Genomic DNA, 20,723 nt, shown 5'->3' with positions numbered 1-20,723 from the left:
GGTAGGAAATATTTTATTACCTTTCATATATATCATATAGCATCCAAATTAAGGCCATATTACACAGAGAAACAGGAGAGTTCAGGTAACTTCATCCATTGCATTTAAGAGATTTCTAAACACCACTTTTTTTTCTAAATTTGGCAGACTTTTTCCCCATACAGAAGACAAGCCGTATCTAAGCATGAAATTGTTGTACAATCATTTATTGATATGAAGAAACTAAGCATTAGAGAGACAACTTAAAAAAATTTTAGAAATAACAACATTATGTGTGGCTTTGTCTTCAAAAATATGCAATAAGTTAATAGGTGCTTCTGCGTGATAAAATTTAGGTAAGTATCTAACTGTAGGTATTTACAGAGATGAGAATTTAAGAGCCCAATGTTTGTTATGAGAGCTAAGCATATGCATTCACTAACCCAATCAAGTTAAAATTCTAAGTAAAAATTATGGGGTTTTTGTTTGTTTAAATTAAAACTGCTCTTGTAACTACTCTGCACAGAGTGGTTTTCCCCCCCACAAAGGGTTAATTTATGTTTTGTTTTACCTCAGATCCATCAGCTTTTGGTGGTGGTTTAGCTTGAACTTGTTTCTTCTCTCTAGATGTGTCAGACTCTGATTCTGATTGACTGCCTGACTCTGAACCAGACTCAGAGTCACTGCTACCTGATTGACTGCTACTTCCATCACTACTGCTTCCAGAGCTTGAACCAGATCCAGAAGCTGATGCTGACCCAGAATCATCATCTGATTGGCTGCAATTACAAGTTAACAGGATATTACACAATTGCTAATTAAACAGGATTAAAAAAAATTCACATTAAAAAGACTTTAAGTTCACCTATAAATCAATCGTTAGGTTAGCCCAGACACATGGATAGCATACAAATGAAAGCACTGGATTAAATAAATCAGGAATGAAAATTCAGAGTTTAATCAGATACTTTTCACTAAACCTTAAAAGAAAGAAAAAAAAGAGAGACAAGAAAGAAGGGAGAACATTAATCATTAATGTAGGAGTCAAACAAGGGTATTTCTCACCCACCCAAACCCTTACTTAGCTCTATCAAACCCCACATATTTTTGTCTATATACACACACACACAATTATTTTAAGTCTTTTCAGATCAGCAGTGTCCCCTCCCACCCGTTTTTTTTTTGAGCATGCATTTCTTCAAAGCAAATATAAACTCCATTTTGTTTCCCTAGTTTTACTTTTTACATAAAAACAATAGGGAAAAAAAGTATCTTTAAGGAAGTACTTGCAAACTACATTTCATGTTGTTATTTGGACCAACTATATACAAAATACTACCAAACACTTGATTAAATAAAGCGTTTATAAAAGTAACTGGAAAAACAGAAGTGTGTTGTCACACATAATATAAATCCATGCAGACCATTTTATACTGTTAAAATAACAACAGTAAAATTCCCCACACAGAAAAACTCTGAATTTGTCACTGATTATGACTTGGCACAAGTCATATAATCAGTGACCGTAGAATATTCTTGAGCCACTGGATTATTCCACCTGTACATTCATTTCACACTAGATTTAACATATTTAAATAGACTAATATTTAAAGTTAAACATTTATTTCATGACTATTCAAAAACATAGAAACATTTGGTTTACTAAAACAATTTTACAAAGGAAAGAGTTAAAACTTTAATCAAATTCCTCATTAGGTTAAATACTACCATACTTTAGAGATACCATGAGGGAAAGCATTGGAATTACAACACCACACAAGCAAAAAAATTTTAAATTATGTACACTTGGGTTGCAAGCATTTAAAAAGAAACAAACCCCCAGTAAAGATAATACCAAAATCCAAAACAATAAAAACCCAAAAGCTGATTGTCCTGGTTCCAGCTGGGACAGAGTTAACTTTCTTCCCAGTAGCTCGGGGGGAGGGGGGTGTGTGTGTGTGTGTGCGCGCTGTGTTTTGGGTTTGGTATGAGAGGAGCGTTGATGGCCCATTGATGCTTTGGTTGTTGCTGGGTGGTGCCTGCACCGGGGACTTTTCCGCCTCCCATGCTCTGCCAAGTGCAGGGGAAACTGTGGGGGGGAGCATAGCCGGGGCGGTTGACCCAGCTGGCCAATGGGGTATTCTATACCATATGACGTCACGCTCAGTATATAAACTAGGGGTGGGGGGGCTTCTCTCCCGGTTCATGACATGCGGTCAGCGAGCAGTTGCATTGTGCATTGCCTGCTTTGTATATTCTATTATTGTTGTTGTTATCATTGTTATTACTACTGTTCTACTTCGTTTTATTTCCATTATTAAACTGTTTTTATCTCAACCCATGAGTTTTCCTACTTGTGCCCTCCCGATTCTCTCCCCCATCCTACTGGAGAAGGGGGGTGAGCGAGCAGCTGCGTGGGGTTTAGTTGCTGGCTGAGGTTAAACCACGACAGTCCTTTTTGGCACGCAACGTGGGGCAGCGAAGGGTTGAGATAACAACAGATTCACTAGAGCGTATTAAGGAAATTATATCTGTTAACAGTTGCCAGTCACAATATTGATTCGTCTACTCTCAATATTAATTTATCTGATCTGCACCATGCTCTTGTTTTTGCTGTACCTGTTAAAGATTGGTGTTGGGTTTTGCAGCCTGCTGTGCTCTGCAGTGATTAGTGATGTTTTGCCTGGGAGATTTGTTACTAAAACGCTGGCATTGGGGGTTATTTGGTGTTTGGGATTTGTAATGAAGCCATTACTGTATTTCGGGTACCACCTCATGGAGACAATTAGCAATTATACCTCTTCCTCTGAGAGGTTTTTTATGGAGGAAATAGAGAATGGCACCCTCACTACCTTCCTCTATGATGTCGTCTCCTTCGTTAAAATAACTTGCCAGTACCTTGAACATCCCTGGGTAGTTAAGATAAAGCTATTGGTACTCCTTGGGAATATTGTTGCGGTTTTGTCCAAGGTTAATGAGCAATTTAAGAATGTCATCCAGAGATCTGCCCCAAGGCTGGATAGTTATGAGTGGCAGGGTGCGTGGGATAGCATGGGCAAATGTCTAGGACGGTGGGCATCCCCAGTGTTTTGGAACTTCACCCCTGAACAAGTGCAGAATCCTGAAAAACTATGCTGGAAAAAGTATGCTGTCACCCTGGCCATTCTAGGGAGACACAAATCACTGCAATGTGCTGGGGCCTGGCCCACGCCTACCGAGCCCTGTTTAACACTACTCAGAACCCCCAAGGGGAAGGAAACGTCTCTGCAGCTGATGACAAAGCAACAGGCCCTGTGGCTACCCCACCCCCCATGGCAGGCACTGCAACTACCCTACCCCCTGCGACAGAGAACCAACCCGTGCCGGTATCAGTCACCCCTATACAAAAAAGAAAATGCACAAGAAAATCAGCTCGTTTAGTAAGGGATGAAAATGAACCAGGGCCATCACGAGAACAGGAGGAGGAAGAGGCAGAACCCGTAAATGAGATGGTAACCACCCGATCCCTATCCCTGGGTGAGCTCCGAGATATGCAGAAAGACTTCAGTCGTCGTCCAGGTGAGCACATTGTCACCTGGCTGCTCCGATGGTGGGATAACGGGGCCAGTAGCCTGGAATTAGAGGGTAGGGAAGCCAAGCAGCTGGGATCCCTTGCTAGGGAAGGGGGCATTGACAAAGCAATGGAAAAGGGACACAGGCCCTCAGCCTCTGGAGGCGACTGCTGTCAGGCATGAAGGAAAGGTATCCCTTTAAGGAAGATGTTATATATCGCCCAGGCAAGTGGACCACCATGGAGAGAGGTATCCAGTACCTGAGGGAATTAGCCGTGCTGGAGGTGATTTATGATGACCTGAACAACGAGCAGTTATCCAAAGACCCAGATGAAGTCAAATGCACCCGACCCATGTGGCGGAAGTTGGTACGGAGCATACCAGCGTCGTATGCCAGTTCGTTGGCAGTACTGTGCTGGAAAGATGGAGAGGAACAAACGGTGGATGAATTGGCTGGCCAACTCCAGCAATACGAAGAAAGTCTCTCTTCCTCCCTACGGGCCTGCGTCTCTGCTGTGGAGAAACTGTCTCAGGAGTTCCAGCAACTCAAAGAGGATATGTCCTGCTCCCCACCTGCACAGGCCAGCATCTCAGCCATTAGGAGTAAGCGTCCCTCTGCTCAAGAGAGGAGATATGGTGAGTACACACCCCGGGGCACCCTGTGGTTTTACCTGCGTGACCACAGAGAGGACATAAGGAAGTGGGATGGAAAACCTACCTCAGCCCTAGAGGCACGGGTACGTGAGTTGCAAAGAAAAACAAACAAAAAAGGTGGTTCTTCCAGGAAAACTGCTGCTCCAGTCTCCAGTGAGCAGTTCCCCAGACAGAGTAGAAGGGCTGATTCCACTTCTGATATCAATAAAGGGACTTCTGATCGAAATTAAGAGTGGGTAGTGAATACGATGACCAGGACTAGAGGGGCCCTGCCTCCAGCTAGCTGGAGGAAAGAGACAACCGGGTTTACTGGACTGTGTGGATTCGATGGCCTGGCACATCAGAGCCACAGGAGTATAAGGCTCTCGTAGACACCGGTGCACAGTGTACCCTGATGCCATCAAGCTATAGAGGGGCAGAACCCATCTGTATTTCTGGAGTGACAGGGGGATCCCAAGAGTTAACTGTATTGGAGGCCGAAGGGAGCCTAACCGGGAACGAGTGGCAGAAGCACCCCATTGTGACTGGCCCAGAGGCTCCGTGCATCCTTGGCATAGACTACCTCAGGAGAGGGTATTTCAAGGACCCAAAAGGGTACCGGTGGGCTTTTGGTATAGCTGCCCTGGAGACGGAGGAAATTAAACAGCTGTCCACCTTGCCCGGTCTCTCGGAGGACCATTCTGTTGTGGGGTTGCTGAGGGTCGAGGAACAACAGGTACCAATCGCTACCACAACAGTGCATCGGCGACAATACCGCACCAACCGAGATTCCCTGATTCTCATCCATGAGCTGATTTGTTGACTGGAGAGCCAAGGAGTGATCAGCAAGACTCGCTCACCCTTTAACAGTCCCATACGGCCAGTGTGAAAGTCCAATGGAGAGTGGAGACTAACAGTAGACTATCGTGGCCTGAACGAAGTCACGCCACCACTGAGTTGCTGCCGTGCCGGACATGCTAGAACTCCAATACGAACTGGAGTCAAAGGCAGCCAAGTGGTACGCCACAAGTGACATCGCTAAGGCGTTCTTCTCAATCCCTTTGGCGGCAGAGTGCAGGCCACAGTTTGCTTTCACTTGGAGGGGCGTCCAGTACACCTGGAACCGACTGCCCCAGGGGTGGAAACACAGCTCTACCATTTGCCATGGACTGATCCACACAGCACTGGAACAGGGTGAGGCTCCAGAACACCTGCAATACATTGATGACATCATCGTGTGGGGCAACACAGCAGAAGAAGTTTTTGAGAAAGGGGAGAGAATAGTCCAAATCCTTCTGAAGGCCGGCTTTGCCATAAAACAAAGTAAGGTCAAGGGACCTGCACAGGAGATCCAGTTTTTAGGAATAAAATGGCAAGATGGACGTCGTCAGATCCCAACAGATGTGATCAACCAAATAACAGCCATGTCCCCACCAACTAGTAAAAAGGAAACACAAGCTTTCTTAGGCGTTGTGGGCTTTTGGAGAATGCATATTCCAGATTACAGTCAGATCGTAAGCCCTCTCTATCGAGTGACCCAGAAGAAGAATGGTTTCGAATGGGGCACTGAGAAGCAACAAGCCTTTGAACAAATTAAACAGGAGATAGTTCAGGCAGTAGCCCTTGGGCCAGTCCGGGCAGGACAAGATGTGAAGAATGTGCTCTACACCGCAGCCGGGGAGAATGGCCCTACCTGGAGCCTCTGGCAGAAAGCCCCAGGGGAGACTCGAGGTCGACCCTTAGGGTTCTGGAGTCGGGGATACAGAGGATCCGAGGCCCGCTACACTCCCACTGAGAAGGAGATATTGGCAGCATATGAAGGGGTTCGAGCTGCTTCGGAAGTGGTTGGTACTGAAGCACAGCTCCTCCTGGCACCCCGACTGCCGGTGCTGGGCTGGATGTTCAAAGGGAGGGTCCCCTCTACACATCATGCAACTGATGCTACGTGGAGTAAGTGGGTTGCACTGATCCCACAACGGGCCCGAATAGGAAACCCCAGTCACCCAGGAATCTTGGAAGTGATCACAAACTGGCCAGAAGGCAAAGATTTTGGAATATCCCCAGAGGAGGAGGTGACGCGTGCTGAAGAGGCCCCACCGTATAACAAACTACCAGAAAATGAGAAGCAATATGCCCTGTTCACTGATGGGTCCTGTCACCTTGTGGGAAAGCATCGGAGGTGGAAGGCTGCTGTATGGAGTCCTATACAAGTCGCAGAAACTGCTGAAGGAGAAGGTGAATCGAGCCAGTCTGCAGAGGTGAAAGCCATCCAGCTGGCCTTGGACATTGCTGAATGAGAAAAATGGCCAGTACTTTATCTCTATACTGACTCATGGATGGTGGCAAATGCCCTGTGGGGGTGGTTGCAGCAGTGGAAGCAGAACAACTGGCAGCGCAGAGGTAAACCCATCTGGGCTGCCGCGTTGTGGCAAGATATTGCTGCCCGGGTAGAGAACCTGGCTGTAAAAGTACATCACGTAGATGCTCACGGACCCAAGAGTCGGGCCACTGAAAAACACCAAAACAACCAGCAGGTGGACCAGGCTGCTAAGATTGAAGTGGCTCAGGTGGATCTGGACTGGCAACATAAGGGTGAATTATTTATAGCTCCATGGGCCCATGACGCCTCAGGCCATCAAGGAAGAGATGCAACATACAGATGGGCTCTTGATCGAGGGGTGGACTTAACCATGGACGCTATTGCACAGGTTATCCATGAATGTGAAACGTGCGCTGCCATCAAGCAAGCCAAGCGAGTAAAGCCTCTTTGGTATGGAGGACGATGGTTGAAATATAAATATGGGGAGGCCTGGCAGATTGATTGTATCACACTCCCACAAACCCACCACGGCAAGCGCTATGTGCTCACCATGGTGGAAGCAACCACCAGATGGCTGGAAACATACCCTGTGCCTCATGCCACCGCCCGGAACACCATCCTGGGCCTTGAAAAGCAAGTCCTATGGCGACATGGCACCCCAGAAAGAATTGAGTCAGACAACAGGACTCATTTCCGAAACACCCTCATAGACACCTGGGCCAAAGAGCACGGCATTGAGTGGGTCTATCACATCCCCTACCACGCACCAGCCTCCGGGAAAATCGAACGATACAACGGGCTGCTAAAGACTACGCTGAGAGCAATGGGTGGTGGGACATTCAAGCATTGGGATACACATTTAGCAAAAGCCACCTGGTTAGTCAACACCAGGGGATCTTTCAATCGAGCTGGCCCTGCCCAATCAAAACTCTTACGTACTGTAGAGAGGGATAAAGTCCCTGTAGTGCACATAAAAAATATGCTGGGGAAGACAAGTCTGGGTTACTCCTGCCTCTGGCAAGGGAAAACCCATCCGTGGGATTGCTTTTGCTCAAGGACCTGGGTGCACTTGGTGGGTAATGCCAAAGGATGGGGAAGTCCCATGTGTACCTCAAGGGGATTTGATTTTGGGTGAAAATAGCCAGTGAACTGGATTGTATGATGTTAATTACTATATAATACCGTACGTCGTCACTTCTATGATTGCTGTATGTCATATCAATGCTATTGCAGTAAGAATCACCCAGATTAATGAAGAAGGAACTCTGATGAAACTAAGCGAAGTGCAACGATGATAGAACCGGATGAGTGCAGTGATAACTGAACCAGAACTGCCTTCAGGATGCAACAGCCCAACACCACACACCATCTCTCCTGCCCTGAAAGACTGTTATGACAGATAGAGCCCAAAGTCATGGACTAAATGAACTCAACGGACATTTTAGAGGGATGGCCCATGGACTAAGGGAATGATATCTGTGTTTATATATCAAAAGACAGAAAAAGTGGTGATGATTAATTGGAATGTATTGGAAAATGTGAGACCTGGGCATGACGTAGATGGTATAGAATAAGGTGTGGATATTGTCCTGGTTCTGGCTGGGACAGAGTTAACTTTCTTCCCAGTAGCTTGGGGGGTGTGCTGTGTTTTGGGTTTGGTATGAGAGGAGCGTTGATGGCTCATTGATGCTTCGGTTGTTGCTGGGTAGTGCTTGCACCAGGGACTTTTCCGCCTCCCATGCTCTGCCAAGTGCAGGGGAAGCTGGGTGGGGGAGCATAGCTGGGGTGGTGGACCCAGCTGGCCAATGGGGTATTCTATACCATGTGACATCATGCTCATTATATAAATGGGGGGGGGGGGCGGGGGCTCCCCCCCCGTTCATGACACGCGGTCAGCGTTCGGTGAGCAGTTGCATTGTGCATTGCCTGCTTTGTATATTCTGTTATTGTTGTTGTTCTCATTGTTATTTTTACTGTTCTACTTTGTTTTATTTCAATTATTAAACTGTTTTTATCTCAACCCGGGAGTTTTCCTACTTGTGCCCTCCCGATTCTCTCCCCATCCTACCGGAGGGAGGGGGGTGAACAAGCAGCTGCATGGTGTTTAGTTGCTGGCTGGGGTTAAACCACGACGCTGATTTCAAAGTCTAAGCCTATCACTGCCAGCACAATTCATCTGGCTGTCAGCCAGCAAGGGTGTGGGGGGGGGCGGTGGTGGTAGGTTGATCATCTTCTGCACTAGAACACACTTAATTGACAACATTTAAAGCCACAAAACAGAACCACTGCTCTCCCTGTTGCTAACACCAATTAAATTGTAGTAGTGAGGGGAAAAAAAATGAAGCAAGCTATTCACAAACTGATTCCTGTAGACAGCACCTCAACCAACCATCTGCATCTGTTAACTTTGAAAGAAAGAAACAAAGCATGAAAAAGCTTCCTTATTTTGAAGTGGGGGATATGAAGAAATACAACTGCTGGGTTTACTTACACTTGCTGAGGAGAAAACTGGGGAGCAACAAGGCTGCTTCCAAACTTCCCATTCCTGTCATCAAGGGCCTAGTTCAGGCATGATGCTATAACACTAACATATTAACCTGACTTGAAAAATAAAAGCAAGGCACCCACTGTAGAAAATGACTGGAGGTTAAACTATTTACCAGAAATTAAGGGCAACATCCACCGTGATTCACCAAAGACATTTTAAATACAGTAGTATTATTGTACACAACAGTTACCTTACCGTTAGTGTTGGGTAAATTAGAAGGTTATAAAACAATAGCATTTCTCAGCATAGCACAGTGCCATAGGTAAATGTCACAGGGACTGTGGAAGATGGTACATGAAGAGAAGAAAATTCAGCAAGGAGAAACCTCGAGACACAAGTAAATACCTGCCAGACAAGTCCCTGTGACAAAATGCCACCAAAAATGACTAAATCCTACATTTAGATAAATATGCAAAAATCATGTCAGTAAGATTCACAGTTGATGGGAAATTTTAACAGTTTAATGTTTTTCAATATAGGAAGTAAGTGGCAAGTTCAAAAACAAAAGGATTGCGAGATAGAAAGAAAAAGTCTAATAGATATTGCAAGTATTTGCTCAGGAGCTAGATATAAAGAACTCGACTAATTCCAAATCATTTTCTTTATGAAGAGATCAACTAGCTATGTTCTATGCTCTCCATTAAGTAATACCAATCCATCAACAGATGTGGATCATACAATATTCAGTGTTCAGACAAAATACATAGACTCCTTATCTTGGCAACACTGCCTCTTAACAATGGCTGCCTGGGAATGGATTCCCCACTGGGCTTAGCAGGATCAGCAAAATAAGACCTATCTCATCATCCCTGCTTCTCACAATAAATTGACCCAATTTGGACATGAGGAAGGTAATATGACCAGACCGCATATCAACTAATAGTAACACCTGAAAAAGAGTAACAGTTTCAAAGTCAGTATTCAACTGACTTATTAATAAATACAAATCTGTAGCTAGAAGCAAGAGGGATGGGGAGATGAAGAAAGGAAAATACAAGAAACAAGAAAAAAAAAAATCAAATAATAAGGTTCACCACAATTGTTTCAGGGCTACCCTAATGAAACCCTCTACGAGGAAGAATGCAGGATCAGTACCATAGACTAACAGCTAATTTGTACTTAGAATAAAGAAAAAACAGAAAGATAAAGTTTAAAGGCCCTACCATCCACAAGGTCTTACTAATCTGTCTTATCCCACAGTGTTAAATCAGCACAAAAAGAAAATGGGAAAAGGCAAACTGAGCATCAGCAAGTTTTCTTGAAAACAAGGCCTTGCTAAAACATTTATCAAATCTTGAGATGCTATGGCAGTGCTCATACATGCTTTAAAAAGTTTCAAATCCATTGGTAAAAAGTACCTATGGGAGTTCAAGCACAGAGGACTAGTGTGTACTGGGTAGAGTTTACTTCAACTCTAGTCATCCTAATTAATGCAGATGTGTGAAACTACATTAGTTTCTGTCTGTACACCCTCTTATATGTACCACATATTCGCAGAGATCTTGATGTAACTACAGCACACACAGAAAACAGACAAGATGAATAGCTGTGACTTCATTTTTACTGAAGTGTGGAGAACTTGCCTGTTCACTGGCCACAGGATGACCAGCTGTGGAAGGCTCTGAGGACTACCAGCACACATTTAATTTATTATGTGTTCTCACTGGAGGGGGAGGTCCATTTCTACTCTAAACTTCAGTAGAACTTTGACTTGGAGACACAACCCCTACAAGGGCAGTATTATAACCCAAAACCCAAAAGTTTGTATCTACAAAGGAGGTAGGAAGCAGGGCAATATATGAGTACATTCTGCAATGAAGATACACTATAGATTGCTGAGACCGTACAAGTAGCACTGCATGACACAATACTTTTAAAACTCCAATAGTTGCAATAGTCTGTATATCAAAGGACTTTCCTCTGAGAAATATAATGGATTTAAACCAACAGTAACAGTGATGAGGAACCCTAGGCAAAACACACACTATATAGTAAATATTACAGGATAAATGCTCAATTTTCAGCATTAAAAAAAACACACACCACCAACCCCCCGCCCCCAAACCCAACTTTTCCAAACATCAGAGAGAGAATTGATATTTTTATTTCTACCACTGAGATCACTGTAGTCTAAGAGCCAGAAGAGAACAAGTTTATGCCAAGGCAAATCACTAGCTGTCACATATTTCCAGGTGCAGACTGTGTCCTTGTTTTTCCTGTACTTCGGCCAAACCTTAAAAAAAAAAATTTTTTTTTTTTTTAAACAGTCCTTCTTTCACAAAGTGTAAAACTGATATGTCAGTATTTCAAACTATGACGTTCAACTGACTTTTTTTTTTTAAATAAGAACTTAATACTAGCATCTTTCAAATTCAATTTTACACTAACATAGGTGTCATGAAAAGGCTTAAGAACAAGGAACTCAGTTTAGCCACTCCCTCTATCAAACTCGCTGCCTCTGCTCTCTCACAGGAATAATTTTTTTCTTAAACCTAGGGGAAAAATATATATATTTATATACACACATATACATACACACACACAAAAATAAAATCATAGAATCATAGAATCATACAGGTTGGAAAAGACCTCTAAGATCATCGTGTCCAACCGTCAACCCAACACACCATGCCCACTAAACCATGTCCCTAAGCGCCTCATCTACACGTCTTTTAAATACCTCCAGGGATGGTGACTCCACCACTTCCCTGGGCAGCCTGTTCCAAGGCCTGACCACTCTTTCAGTAAAGAAATTTCTCCTAATGTCCAGTCTAAACCTCCCTTGGCGCAACTTGAGGCCATTTCCTCTTGTCCTATCGTTAGTTACTTGGCAGAAGAGACCAACCCCCACCTCGCTACAACCTCCTTTCAGGTAGTTGTAGAGCACGATGAGGTCTCCCCTCAGCCTCCTCTTCTCCAGACTAAACAGTCCCAGTTCCCTCAGCCGCTCCTCATAAGGCTTGTGCTCCAGGCCCTTCACCAGCTTCGTTGCCCTCCTCTGGACACGCTCCAGCACCTCCATGTCCTTCTTGGAGTGAGGGGCCCAAAATGGAACACAGTATTCGAGGTGCGGCCTCACCAGTGCCGAGTACAGGGGCACGATCACCTCCCTACTCCTGCTGGCCACACTATTCCTAATACAGGCCAGGATGCCGTTGGCCTTCTTGGCCACCTGGGCACACTGCCGGCTCATGTTCAGCCGGCTGTCAATCAGCACCCCCAGGTCCTTTTCCTCTGGGCAGCTTTCCAGCCACTCTTCCCCAAGCCTGTAGCGTTGCCTGGGGTTGTTGTGGCCCAAGTGCAGGACCCGGCACTTGGCCTTGTTGAACCTCATACAGTTGGCCTCAGCCCATCTATCCAGCCTGTCCAGGTCCCTCTGCAGAGCCTTCCTACCCTCGAGCAGATCAACACTCCCGCCCAACTTGGTGTCATCTGCAAACTTACTGAGGGAGCACTCGATCCCCTCATCCAGATCGTTGATAAAGATATTGAACAAGACTGGCCCCAAAACTGAGCCCTGGGGAACACCGGTCGTGACCGGCCGCCAACTGGATTTAACTCCGTTCACCACAACTCTCTGGGCTCGGCCGTCCAGCCAGTTTTTTACCCAGCGAAGAGTGTACCTGTCTAGGCCGTGAGCCGCCAGCTTCTCTAGGAGAATGCTGTGGGAGACAGTGTCAAAGGCCTTACTGAAGTCCAGGTAGACCACATCCACAGCCTTTCCCTCATCCACGAGGCGGGTCACCTGGTCATAGGAGATCAGGTTGGTCAAGCAGGACCTGCCTTCCATGAACCCATGCTGGCTGGGCCTGATCCCCTGGTTGTCCCGGACATGGCTCGTGAGCGCCCTCAAAACCAACCGCTCCATGATGTTCCCCGGCACCGAGGTCAGGTTGACCGGCCTGTAGTTCCCCGGATCCTCCTTCCGGCCCTTCTTGTAGATGGGCGTCACATTGGCGAGCCTCCAGTCGTCTGGGACCTCCCCAGTTAACCAGGACTGCTGGTAAATGATGGAGAGTGGCTCGGCAAGCTCCTCCGCCAGCTCCCTCAGTACCCTCGGGTGGATCCCATCCAGCCCCATAGACTTGTGAGCATCCAGGTGGCGTAGCAGGTCGTTAACTGCTTCCTCTTGGATTATGGGGGATTTATCCTGCTCGCTGTCCCTGTCTTCCAGCTCAGGGGGCTGAGTACCCTGAGGATAACCACTCTGACTATTAAAGACTGAGGCAAAGGCGGCGTTGAGTACCTCAGCCTTTTCCTCATCCTTGGTGGCAACGTTCCCCCCCGCATCCAATAGAGGATGGAGATTCTCCTTGGCTCTCCTTTTGTCATTAATATACTTATAAAAGCATTTTTTGTTGTCTCTCACGACAGTGGCCAGGTTGAGTTCTAGCCGGGCTTTTGCCTTTCTAATTTCCACTCTGCACGACCTAACGCGATCCCTGTACTCTTCCTGAGTTGCCTGCCCCTTCTTCCACAAGTGATAAACTCTCCTTTTTTTCCTGAGTCCCAGCCAGAGCTCCCCGTTCAGCCAGGCCGGTCGCCTTCCCCGCCCGTTCTTCTTGCGGCACATGGGGACGGCCCGCTCCTGCACCTTTAAGACTTCCTTCTTGAAGAACATCCAGCCTTCCTGGACCCCTTTGCCCTTCAGGACTGTCTCCCAAGGGACCCTCTCGACCAGTGTCCTGAGCAGGCCAAAGTCCGCCCGCCGGAAGTCCATGGTAGCGGTTTTGCTGGCCCCCCTCCTTACTTCACCAAGTATCGAGAATTCTACCATTTCATGGTCGCTAAGCCCAAGCCGGCCTCCGACCACCACATCTCCCACCAGCCCTTCTCTGTTCGTGAACAGCAGGTCAAGCGAGGCATCTCCCCTGGTGGGCTCGCTTACCAGCTGCGTCAGGAAGTTATCCTCCACACACTCCAGGAACCTCCTCGACTGTTTCCTCTCTGCCGTGTGGTATTTCCAGCAGACGTCCGGAAAGTTGAAGTCCCCCACGAGAACAAGGGCTAGCAACTGGGAGACTTCTGCCAGCCTCTGGTAGAATATTTCGTCTGCCTCCTCATCCTGGCTAGGTGGTCTATAACAGACTCCCAGCAGGATATCTGCCTTGTTGGCCTTCCCCCTCATCCTTACCCACAAGCACTCGACCTCGTCATCACTACCATTGAGCTCTAGACAGTCGAAGCACTCCCTAACATACAGGGCTACCCCACCGCCTCTCCTTCCTCGCCTGTCCCTTCTGAAGAGCTTATAGCCATCCATTGCAGCACTCCAATCGTGAGACTCATCCCACCATGTTTCCGTGATGGCGACTAAGTCATAGCTACCCCGCTGCACAATGGCTTCCAGCTCCTCCTGTTTGCCGCCCATGCTGCGTGCATTGGTATAGATGCACTTGAGCTGGGCTGCCGATTTCTCCCCCGACATTGGCGTGCGGTCCCTAGGCTCTTCTCTAGAGAGCCTGGTTTTATCCCCTTCCCCCTTCGAATCTAGTTTAAAGCCCTCTCGATGAGCCCCGCCAACTCATACGCGAGAATCCTTTTCCCCCTGTGAGACAGCTGAACTCCGTCCGTCGCCAGCAGGCCCGGTGCCGTGTAAACCTCCCCGTGGTCAAAGAAGCCAAAATTCTATCGATGGCACCAGCCCCTGAGCCACGTGTTGATCCGATGAGTTTTCCTGTTCCCTTCAGTATTCCTCCCTGCCACTAAAGGGATCTAGGAAAACACCACCTGTGCTCCTGATCCTCCCACCAGTCGCCCCAGTGCCCTGAAGTCCCTTTTGATCCCTTCGGGACTTCTCTTTGCAACCTCCTCACTGCCAGCCTGTATAACCAGTAGCGGGTAGTAATCGGAGGCCTGCACGAGACTAGGGAAAACTCATGGAAAACTCATTCCCTAACCAAGCTATTTGGAGATTGCAGCAGTTGAAAGAAAACATCTTTGTATCAATACCACAAAAAAAAAGTCTCTTGCCTAACAGGACTACTTACCTATTCAAACAGAAGTTGAACAGAAATTTTCAGCCTAAGATTTATTTCTCGATTATCTTTAAAAGGTATATAAAGTATAAAAAAAAACAGATCAGCATCAGCTAGATTACCAACTTGCATGATCAACTTCCGAGATAAAACAATGCCTTACTTGTTTTTGAAGTAATACTTGTAAGAAAGCAGCAACAATAAAGACAGACCTATTTAACTTTCTAAAAAAAAAAAAAAAATTCAAGTCTCTAAAATATGCCAAGACTTGCTTGGAACAAAGGAAGAAGTGTTATCTAAAGAGAAGACTAAAAACCTACTTCTTCCCTCACACCAAAATGTCTGCAGCATTCTAGCCACGTCTCTTAAGCAGTGCCCATAATAAAAACTGGGGTATTGAAAATTAAGTATTTTGAAAATTACGTCTTACTGGAAAACTACTGTAGTAAGCTACCATAATAAGAGTTTTCAATTTCAACGTCTTTTCAACACAGCTACTAGCAGTTTGCTACACCATGTCAATTTACCACCAGAGAGCATCCCTTTCTAGCACTTTGCTTTTGCAGATGTAACTTCACTGGGATATATATGTACTTGGCTTTTTATTTTTGTTTCACTTGTCTAGTGCTGACCTAGTCAAAATTTAACGGAGTCATTACTTCTCAGTATCACCTAAGCAGGGCCCAGATTCACCCTGCCTCAGGACTTAATTGTAGCCAATTTTTTTTTCTACAGTATTTTAGCTAATGTATTCATGAAAGAAAAACAGAACTCTCCTCCCCCAGCCTCCCTACATTTTACTGCAAACACAAAACTACTGGCACACTAAGGGGGAAAAAACAGTGACGGAGAGCAGCCTTCCTTTCTCCCTAACACAGACACATTAAGCAACCCTTAGTTATTAAAAATGAACATAAATTTCTAATCCCTGTCATGGGATTACCTATGACCTCTACCACATGAGCAGTAATTCAGATTAAACCCTAGTAATTCAGATGCTAACCCTAGGAGGAAGGATGGAATTATTTAAGAAAAGGTACACAGTTACACACATGCATGTGTTAAAAAAAAAAGTTACATCTATCATCTCCTTGCAAATAGAGGGGGAACTAAGGAAGAAGCAACTTCAAAATTTCACTTTAAATTCTCCTACATTTACTCTGAATTTCAGCAATTTTCACACAATTTGAAAAATGGTACAAAGCAGCAGTATGAGCTATCACAGCTGAAGCCAAGCACCTTGAAAACACAGTCTTGGTCCTCAAACAATATATTTGCCTGCTGGTGAGTGATGCTCCATGAGAATAACTTATTTTGACATTGCTATTAATGCCCTCTCCAACCTTCCCCCAACACAGCACCCCCTTAGTGGTGTCAGTGCAGTCTGTAAAGGAACAGATTCAGCTTTTAAAAAAACATCCTACCAACTTACAGACCCCACAAAGCAGTGTAACAAGTGAGCACAATTGAACAGGGCAATATTTCTTAAGACTGCTGTCCTGAAACCAAAGTATAAAACGGTGCAAATCAATACAGAATTTAGGAAAACTAACTAAATAAATTTCAAATGAAAAGGGTTTTTTTGTTGTTGTTTTCAATTTTAGTACACGCACACACATTCCACATTGCATCATGACAGACTGCAGTTGCTTTTCCAAGTGCTTAAAATGCTATGCAGTCTAATACCTTTTCCCCTTTCTTCAAAAAAAAAAAAAAAAACAAAAAAAACCCCACACAACCAACAAACAAAACCACTGCAGAACTCATTACACTGCAACATCTACCAGCATCACTGTAAGTTCAGAGAACTTGTTTGCCATAGTTTTAAAAATCTAATTGTTTGAGTTTTTGAAGCTTGTAGGAAAAGACATACAAGATATAGAAGTTTCATGCACATTTCTAGCAGCTCAGATGACATTTTCTTGATCTGCTAAAATGAATACTGTAACAGCTATTATAGGGCAAAACCAATCATAATCAGCTCGAGAAAAGTTCACATTCTTTTGAGAACTTAAAAGACAAGCAATCTCTCACTCCAACAACTTCTATCAGCAGCATGCCAGAAGTGGTTTAATCTTTCTTGAGGTTGAAAAGGAAAGAAGATACAGTTTAAGACATGTACATTTTCTAGAAATAATCATTGCAAGCCATCATTGCTAACCAAGCTATAAGTGAGAGCATTTCAGACCATACCAAAATTTGACTTTTAAAATAGTTGTTCCATTAGGGGAAAGAGAAAACACACCCCCCACCAAAACAAACCCCCCCCAAAATACAACACACTTTCATGATAGCAAGACTGTTTCCTTTCATCCTTTTATTAAAAGAAGCAGAACCTAATTTCTATAATAAAGGTGTTTAAAATGTAAATTCATGGAAATAATAGCTGTGAGGTAGTCATATTTTAACATCCTTGTCACGTTTTCTTTTCCTCCTTTGCCTATGGGCTTCTTTGATTTTCCCTGCATTATCTGTGGCGTAGTATACAAGCAATTCCTCCTCTACCTAAAGAGCTTTAAATATTATCTGATGCTGTCCAGCTAGGGTCCATAATTTGTCTAACTTTTCTCACAATGAGTAATGCCTATTAACACAAAATAGCACCACTGACCTCTACAAGATTAATCACTTGAACTGGCACTACTAATTACTGAGATTCTGGTATTGTATCCCTAGTGTTAGGATGCAAGGAACATTAAAACTCAAATATTTCTTCAACCAAAGACACAGAATATTGTCATAATTACCTGCTACCTAATGCTGTTACATAAATATCATCTCAGGAACAGCAATTCTGATCCTCTGCTCTCCAGAATTCCTCTTACATAAGAGGACAGGCAAAGTGCTTTATTTCTTGCCCCCTTCTCTTCCTGTACAGTCCAGGGTCAGTGCCTTTTCTTTAGATGCTTTTATTTGAAACAGTTCAGCAAAAGGTGAAAGAGGACACTGTACTCATCCTGTTGTGGACACCTGAAGTAGCCTAAAAGAGAGGGTTTGGGTACAACACAACCAGACTTTTTTCCCCCTCTTTCAAAAATGCCTGCTTGAAACTGGAAGGCAGGAGGCAATCTTCAGGCACCTAAGCCTAAATTAGAACCTTCCTGTCTTTCCCTCACCCTTTCTGAATATACTCAAGAGACTGGTAGAAAAACCATACATACCTTACATATAATGAGAGAAAGAGACAGCATACAAAACTTAATTTTCAGTTAGCTATTCACCTGCGTTTGTCAATTTACCCTATCCTACCTTGTCACATTATGTCCTCCCTTTGCTCTTGCATTGCTGTCCTCTTCCAACCAACTCTATCTTGTGGTGTAATTTGCTTTTTTTTTTCCTCTCCCTTCTTCACTGATGAATGTGCTTCCAAGAAGAGACCAAACATCAACAGAAATTATAAATACTATCAAGACTAGAATTGGAAGAACTCTAGATCTAAAACAATAGGGCAAGGCAAATTAAGCTACAGAATAAAGATGCTGTTAATATGTTGTATACAGAAAGGGAATATTCAGTATTTGCTGTTGAAGAGCATTTGTGCTCTTTTAGATACTTAATTCTGTTACTCAAAACAGAATTCCTGCTTTTGTAAGTCCCTCTTTCAAAAATGTGTCATATAAGCCTTCCTCCCCCTGCTTCAAGCAATTTTTTTATATTGTTTATATATTATATATATAAAACCCAATAAAATTAAACCAGCATTATTTGATAAAAGGTATTCTTGAATAAGAAACCATACATTACATACACTGTACTTTGTTCAATTGAAAAAAACCAAACAAACAAAACAACCACCAAACCCAAAACCAACAACACCAAACAAAGACAGGAATGCATGAGACTGCACAAAACAGTTATAGGAGCATCACAGGACCATGGAAAAAAAGAAGCGAAAGTGATGGATAAAGCAATAATGATGACCTCTTCAGTCCTGTTGAAGTGAGACTACTTCTCTACCATGCAAACAAATCACTGCAATGATGACAAAGTTAACTGACAATGCTAACCTGTAGTAGTAGGCATGCAGGAATATATACTAAGAATGAATAGCATGCTCTCAGGATGGGATTTCTACATGAAAAAGTACAGTTTCATGTATGTTGGCAAACCAATGTAAAGTCTACAGAGAGCATCTTCCAGGATATGTAGTAAAGAAGCTTCTCACACCCCTTGAGTCAAATAGTTGCATTTGTACAGCAGCATATGTCAAATCTGATTTGGTATGAAAGTTTGACACAACTAAGAAGTTAGTCTGTATTACATTTTATAGACACTGTCTCTGGATATTCTCAATATATTCAAGAGCAATTTAAGAGAGATCCACGAAAGCAATATTTATTTTCAAACTATTTTGCAAGAAAAGCAAGATAGCTTACTGAGAGTACCAAAAGAGATAATTGTTGCATGTTTGCACCTGTTAATTTTTCAAACCCCAATAAATACCTATGGAATAAAATAAGAGTATGCTTTGGGGAGATGACAGAAGACAGACTTAAAGAAAAACATCACTGACAAACATTAAAAGCAAGCATTCTGTCACAGAGCCACTATTCTTTTCAGTAGTCTTAGGTTTAGCTTCACTAGCTTACCTCTTAAAACAAGGTCCCCCTGATCAGAACATACAACTAGGAACAGTCAGCTAATTTATACAAGGCACTAGGAAGAGAAACTTCAAGACAAAAAGCTATACAAGCCATGCTGCAAAAGCACTGTTAGACTCCTGTATAAGGTCTAGGTTGATAAAGGACCCAAGAGAGGACAATTTATCACTGCTGATTTAGAGGGCATTCATTACATTAAACTGCTTTAACAATCCTCCAATTTAAAACCAACAGGGAACAGAATATCAATTTGAGCAAAATAAAAGTTTAACCCATTAAAACCAGAAAAGATTAATTTCTGCAAGGTCTTTGAAAAGCATCTGAGATGACAGTTCACCATTATTTTAATAAACCAGAAGTCCAAGGAAGGTCATGCATTTGAATATGAAGGGCCCCTTCCAGAATGAATAGGAGTAACAGACACTAAATGCCAAACTCTTAAAACTGAAAGTTCATAGGTAAGTTTATTTAGGCAAGTGGCCTTTTTTTTTTTTTTTTTAAAAAAAGAAAACTGAACTACTCAATCTGATTTAGATGTGTAAGAGATTCATCTTATTCATCACCACTAATATAAAGCAAAGGGAACAAAGAGTATTAAGTTCAGGCTATCAAGAAGTGTTGTTTCCTGCCCTCATCTATTCTGAAGCATGAACTCGATTCCCTTTTCCTGACTTAGGCTGACAACTCAAATTAATTTCTTGCCAATTAAAAATAAAGTAGGATGGTGAGACACAAAGACAAAACTGAAACACCTTCCTCCCCCCAACCCCCTTCTTCCCAGGCTCACTTTCACTCCTTCATTCCCAACTTTCTACCTCCTCCCCCCACCCCCGGGGGGGGGGGGGAGAATGTGGAATGGGGGGTTGCAGTCAGTTCATAACAGCTCATCTGCCGCTCCTTCCTCCTTACACTTTTCCCCTGCTCCAATGTGGGGTCCTTCCTACAGGATAGTCCTTCAAGAACTGCTCCAGCATGGGTCCTCTCCACAGGGTACAGTCCTTCAGGAATGGACTGCTCCAGCGTGGGTCCCCCAGGGGCTACAGTTCCTGACAGAAAACCTACTCCTGCGTGGGCTCCTCTCCAAAGGCCACAGTTTCTGCCAGGAGCCTGCTC

At 44.1% G+C, this 20,723-nt stretch overlaps 1 protein-coding gene across 4 annotated transcripts in view; it reads right to left on the bottom strand.

Moving 5' to 3' along the window:
• Nucleotides 1-20,723, bottom strand: part of LOC142075115 (chromodomain-helicase-DNA-binding protein 1-like) — a 71,252-nt gene that overhangs the window by 43,754 nt on the left and 6,775 nt on the right. For all 4 annotated transcript variants that reach the window (XM_075136139.1, XM_075136136.1, XM_075136138.1 and 1 more), the window contains one exon: nt 551-758. In XM_075136139.1, coding sequence (XP_074992240.1) covers nt 551-758 — 208 coding nt within the window. The remainder of the gene's footprint in view (nt 1-550; nt 759-20,723) is intronic.

This window comes from Calonectris borealis, chromosome W (assembly GCF_964195595.1).
Source record: "Calonectris borealis chromosome W, bCalBor7.hap1.2, whole genome shotgun sequence".
NCBI classification, from domain to species: domain Eukaryota; kingdom Metazoa; phylum Chordata; class Aves; order Procellariiformes; family Procellariidae; genus Calonectris; species Calonectris borealis.
Note: the sequence above shows the minus strand (reverse complement) of the source record. Positions and strands in the feature narration are given on the sequence as shown.